At 40.1% G+C, this 5,866-nt stretch overlaps 1 protein-coding gene across 1 annotated transcript; it reads left to right on the top strand.

Annotated features, from left to right (window-relative positions):
- Nucleotides 1-256: 256 nt before the first annotated feature.
- LOC123410387 (putative BPI/LBP family protein At1g04970) lies at nt 257-4,224 on the top strand. The gene is made up of 6 exons (XM_045103326.1): nt 257-771; nt 2,031-2,170; nt 2,514-2,859; nt 2,938-3,186; nt 3,521-3,646; nt 3,853-4,224. Exons 1-6 carry the CDS (start codon nt 361-363, stop codon nt 4,048-4,050), a joined length of 1,470 nt encoding a protein of 489 aa, XP_044959261.1. The 5' UTR covers nt 257-360; the 3' UTR covers nt 4,051-4,224.
- Nucleotides 4,225-5,866: the final 1,642 nt, after the last annotated feature.

Below are 5,866 nucleotides of genomic sequence, written 5' to 3'. Positions count from 1 at the left end.
AAACATGAATTAGAGGTTATTAAATGACATGAAAAAGAACATGTTACCCTAGTAATATATTAGAAATTATTAAATGGCATGCTAAAAGTAGTGACATTGTTGGAAAAAGAGCCAAAAAAGTCCCAAAAAGTCCCTCCCATAAAGACTTCTTCCTGTAGTCCCAATCACCCCCTTTTAGTCTTTAAAAATCCCTCCTGTTTCTTTCATATGGGACTAAAACAGATTTTTTTTAGTCCCTACACAAAAAGTCGTTGAAACAGCCCGTCAGACTCAGAGTTCACCAGACTACCGCTGCTACCTGCCTTCCTTCCTTCCTCTTCTTCCTTCCGCCGTCCGCCTCCTTCCCCTCCCCCACCCGCCATGGCCCATCATCACCACCTCCTCCCTTCACTCCTCCTCCTCTCCCTCTTCGCCTCCGCCGCGGCCACCGGCGACGAGGCGCACCTCTCCGCGGTGATCGGCGATACGGGCCTGGCCTTCGCCAAGGACGTGCTGATCGGCGAGGCGGTGCGGTCGCTCACCCCGCTCCGCCTTCCCGGGGCGGAGAAGGCCTTCCGCCTGCCCTTCCTCGGCGGCATCCGCGCCGCCGTCTCCAACATCACGCTCTTCCACCTCGACGTGGGGGATGACTCCGTCGTTCGCCTCGGCGACTCGGCCCTCGTCGTCGTCGCCTCCGGCATTACCGCCAACATCAGCATGGCCTGGAGCTACTCCTACTACTCCTGGTACTTCCCCGTGGAGATCTCCGACAGCGGCACCGCTTCGATCCTGGTAATCGGCTAATTTCCTCTGGTTATTGCGGGCCAGAAGAGGGGGTGGGATTTGGTGTCAACTGTGCTAGATTTGGTTTCTCACTGTCGTGAGATTTCCTGTGAACTTTGCTTGGTTTATTCTGACAGCATCATTGAATTTGTGTGCTAGCACTAGCTTGACACCAGAACATAATCGCCCTGGCTCGGATATTTCTAAATTCTAACGGTGGTTATGTGGATTGTGCGAGTTCGGTGCTTAAGAACCGCGACCTTTAGTAGTATCTTGTATGCCTTATGAGTTTGAGTTCACCTAGCTGTCCAGCGTATTGAAGTGTGAGTTAGTTCCTGACAATCTCTTCACTTTGATGGCTCAAAGAATGGAAACAGAATTAGATTGCTTACACGATGAGTTTGCATATTCATGCTTTCCTTGTCTCTATCAAACCAAGCTGGAAATTTCTATCGGTTTCTAGATTTGCATACTTACTAATTATACCTATCCTTTTCCACTGAGAATATTCTTTTGACAACGAATTTAACTCGAATAGCAGAAGCCGCTTCTTGATGTATGTTAATATTTTGCAGGTCTACAATTCTTTGACTTCTTCAAAAGTATTTAATTCTCAACCAATTTACCATCACATGGCAATTGTATCACTTACACAGTTATTCTTTAATTCGAAGACAAATAATCATGATTTTATGAGTTAAAGCAATCCTCGGTATCAGAGTTTCAAAAGTCGTTAATTGATCAGCTATTATTATACTATGCAACTAGTTTTGGCCAGTTAAAGGACCTAGGCAGGAGGGGTCTAGCGTAAGAATTGTATTTAAGGATGAGGATACTAGTTGATACAGCAAATAAGCTGGAGACCAGTACTATCTTACTGGCTCTGTTTTGTTTCTGCTTGTTACATAAAATTCGTTTTTCGTTGAATTGCTTGAAGAATATTATGAAGTCGGTGTTTTCTTTTGGAAACAATAGTTAGATCATCGAGTGTGGGAAAACACAATCCATCATTGTCCCTTTACTGAAAACCTTCCGATAGTTTGATTTATGCTCGAGGAATAAGTCTAATAACTGTCAAATGACGGGTAATGTTTCTTATTGTATTCATGATATGCTATATATATTACTTATGATGATATTCCACTGTTGCATCATGTAAACTTCCTAGCCAACTAAGATGCTAGGTTACTTTCTACTCTATCATTAGTTGTTGTTTATCTGTTCTGCTACTGAGAAGAAGCAGCTCATGGATTTTCCATGTGTGTAAGGTTCAAGGAATGGAAGTTGGGACAACCATGGAAATCAAGAATTACAATGGAAGTTTGGCTCTGAACGCCACACAATGTGGTTGTTCTGTGAAGGACTTGGTGATATCTCTGGATGGTGGAGCGTCTTGGTTTTATCAAGGGTATGTTCTCCTTCCGTATCGCTTTAAAACTAATATCCAAGTTCAAATAGTTTGGTTTTATCAAGGAAATGATGTCTCTGGTGCAGAAAGTGCATAATTTTGTGAGACTAGGACAAACATACGTGATATTTCAAGCGAGACATGATTTAGTTCAACTTTTGTTCATCGTCTGTGACTAGAAAACAAATGAAGTGCATTCACAGATTTGGTCAGCCTCCTTTATAAATATGAACATATCTGATCATTTGATTTGATGTTTTCTTTTTCTATAAATATAATCATGCACGTCAAAGGCAAAATTCTCCTAATTCAATTATGTTTCCTTCTTGGCCTCCTTTTGAAGGTTTATAAATGCTTTTGAAGACCATATTCGAGCTGCGGTTGAAAAGGTAATACCGGAAAATATTATTGAAAGCACATCAAAACTGGACTCGTTGCTTCAAGGTCTTCCTAGGAGTGTTAGTCTGGACAATGTCACTTCTCTGAACATGACTTTTGTTAATGATCCACAATATGGGAATTCCTCAATTGAGTTTGATATCAATGGATTGTTCGCTTCTGCAGTTGCTAAGACTAGCAATTTGCAGAAGCATCCCCAGCTTTCATTATCTTGTGGTGGAGCATCAAATATGCTTTTGCTTTCACTCGATGAAGATGTATTCAATTCGGCATTAGAGGCTTACTTCAAGGTAATCAAACATTTTTAATAATGTAAGTCAAGAATGTTCCACCTTGTGGGTTTTACATTATCCCTTTTCACCCTTCAGGCAGGTTCCATGCATTGGGTTGTGGACAAAGTTCCTGATCAATCTCTACTGAATACAGCAGGCTGGAAATTTATCATTCCTCGCTTGTATTGGAACTATCCAAATGACGACATGGTCTTGAACATTTCGATGGCTTCATCCCCAGTTATGAGGATTACATCTGATAAGATTGGTGCTACCATTAATGCAGACATGATAATTGATGTTTTACATGGCACAGAGACGGTTCCAGTTGCATGCATCTCTGTAGTAAGAATTCTCAGTTTCTAAATTTCTTTTATGATGTGCTTTTGTTGCTCCATTGCTCCAAGATGGGAGAGAAGAAATTTCAAGATGTGTTTAGCGATCATTGCTTGCACTTTTAACAGTCTCCTAACTTCAGCATTGTTTTTTGTATGAATCATATACTCCCTCCGTCATAAATTACTTGTCTTAGATTTTTTAGATATGGATGTATCTAGACATGTTTTAGTGTTAGATACATCCGTATGTAGATAAATCTAAGACAAGTAATTTGGGACGGAGGGAGTATTAATATTTCCAAGTAGGGTTCTAACAACTGGAATGATCTGTTTCCTTGCAGGTAGTAAGCGCTTCAGGTGTTGTGGAAGCATCAAGCAATAAAGTATACGGTACAGTTGACTTAGATAATTTCTCTCTATCCTTGAAGTGGAGTAAAATCGGAAACTTCCATATGTCTTTGATTCAGGTATTCCACCGTCTTTATGCACATTTATTATATTTATTTTTATCAGTGTTAAGGTGAGCTAAATTATTCTGTTAGTTAACATGTGGCTACTGCTCATCATTTTAGTACAGTAAGGGGTAGCCATGTGCAGGACACAATTGCAAGTGAAGGCTTTGTTCTTCATCTATGATTGGTTAATTAAACCATGATGGTTGTTTCATTTGCAGGGAGTGATACGGGTTTTCTTGAACACCGTATGCATGCCGTATCTGAACTCGCACCTGGGGAATGGATATATCTTACCTGTGGTTCATGGCTTCACTTTGAAAGATGTCCATGTAGTTACTGATACCGAGCAGTTGACGCTTTGTTCAGATATTACCTTCGCTAATGCAAGCCGCTTGGCGGCTTTACCAGTTTTGTGATACCGGGCTGTACAGAGTCTGTAACTTCTGTCCGAGCCACAAACTTGGCCTTGGGGGAAGAGACAACACTTGCACATATGTGTACATCATTGTTCATAGTCTCTTTGTTGAAATTATTCACATTCATTTGTACAAATTTATTTCCGCTTTTCTAATACAGTTCATTCTTGCGTATGGATCTCTTGGAAATGAAGTGATGTTCGTGTCTGGTATGTGCACCTCTAATGTGCAGCTAGCCGCCTTAGGGTTTAGAAATGTCATGTGTTCCTTTATTGAATTTGTGTAAGTATTTTCTAGTACAAGTGTGAAGAATCTGTAAGCATGATGCTGTCGTACATTGTGGGGTTTTTGGAAGCTCCATAGCTCGGAAGTTCAGGTCCCACTTGGCTCGAGGTTATCATTATATCTTATGAGGTTTCAGTTGTGCTTCGGTACACCCTTCTTAAAAGTTTGCACGAATCTTAAAGTTGCTTAAAAGGGCTATCACTATATTAGCCTGCAGATCATACATATTGAATAGATTGATTTGAATACAAAATAATTTATTGTCCCTTTTTTTGCGAGTATATATTGTCCCTTTTGATTGAAGGTACCCCTTTTGATTGAAGTGGTACCTCCGAATCTCCACCTTTAATCTACATCAAAATCCGTACACTTTTCTAAGGGGTGTATGTCGAAGCAAAGTTCATAAGATTTTCATCAATGGATCTACATAAAGCAGGGCTTGAATGAATCCACCAACTTGTACGGTATTAGCTTGTTCTGGTCGTGTGAATCGTGCGGTCAGGGACTCTTTGGATTAAAAGAATTTCATAGTAGATACTCCCTCCGTTCCTAAATATAAGTCTTTAAAGAGATTTCACTAAGGGTCTACATACGGAACAAAATAAATAAATCTACACTCTAAAACATGTCTATATACATCCGTATATAGTCCTTTAATAAAACCTCTAGAAAGACTTATATTTAAGAACGGAGGGAGTATGTTTGAAGAATTTTCTTAGTATTGTTTTTTCTACAGAGCTTGCTTTGTTTGTTAGTTTAAAACCAATATAATTTTCTTTATGTCCTACCTCCTTCATCTTGGGTTATTAGCCCCTTTTATATTTTGGTTCAAATTTTGAGGTGAGAGGGATGTTTAAAAAGGGGGTATAGAATCAATGTGTCAGTAGGGACATAACAATGATGAGCAAAACGAAAGACGCTGGCATCGAATGAGCAGAGGAGGTCTACAATGACTATTCCTAAGCATATGAGGCTTCAGGAGGACATTCCCTCCGCTCCATATTAGTTGTTGTACTAAATCGGCGACAACTAATATCAAATGAAGGGAGTACTAGGCAAACACCTTTTTAAAAATCTTAATATGCCAGAAGTTATTCTAGTTGTTCATTGACTTGTTTTTGTCTTTGTACTCCGCAAATGTTGAATAACCCACTAATTTGTTTAAGTGAGTCAGTTTTGTTTGAATCACGTTGGCATGAAAAAAAGTTAAAGGTAGCATGCAAGATAAACCCGTATAACAAAGAGGTATTTACAGACAACTATCGTGTGTTGGATATATGCAAACAACCTTGAGGTTTGTGCATGAAGCAAGTGTGTGTGAATGTTTAACACATTTTTGCTATCATGACCATTGTTCTGGATCCGCCACATCACACTGAACGCCATTTGACAAGTCAACCCCTAAGAAAATCATACATGGTACCTCGAATCGTCATTGTAGTCATCTCCACCCTTAAGTCTGACCAAACTCTGATGCCTCATGATCTCTTCTTCCGGTGAGCCACAACTTGTGCATTTGTCAGGGCAGGGC

Source organism: Hordeum vulgare, chromosome 7H (genome assembly GCF_904849725.1).
Source record: "Hordeum vulgare subsp. vulgare chromosome 7H, MorexV3_pseudomolecules_assembly, whole genome shotgun sequence".
Classification (NCBI taxonomy): domain Eukaryota; kingdom Viridiplantae; phylum Streptophyta; class Magnoliopsida; order Poales; family Poaceae; genus Hordeum; species Hordeum vulgare.
The sequence above is the reverse complement of the archived record's forward strand: the minus strand, read 5'-3'. Positions and strand labels throughout refer to the sequence as shown.

Coding starts and splice junctions, on each gene's coding strand:
- LOC123410387 (XM_045103326.1), top strand. CDS start 361: ATGGCCCATCATCACCACCTCCTCCCTTCACTCCTCCTCCTCTCCCTC. Junction 772..2,030: donor GCGGCACCGCTTCGATCCTG/GTAATCGGCTAA, acceptor CATGTGTGTAAG/GTTCAAGGAATGGAAGTTGG. Junction 2,171..2,513: donor GCGTCTTGGTTTTATCAAGG/GTATGTTCTCCT, acceptor CTCCTTTTGAAG/GTTTATAAATGCTTTTGAAG.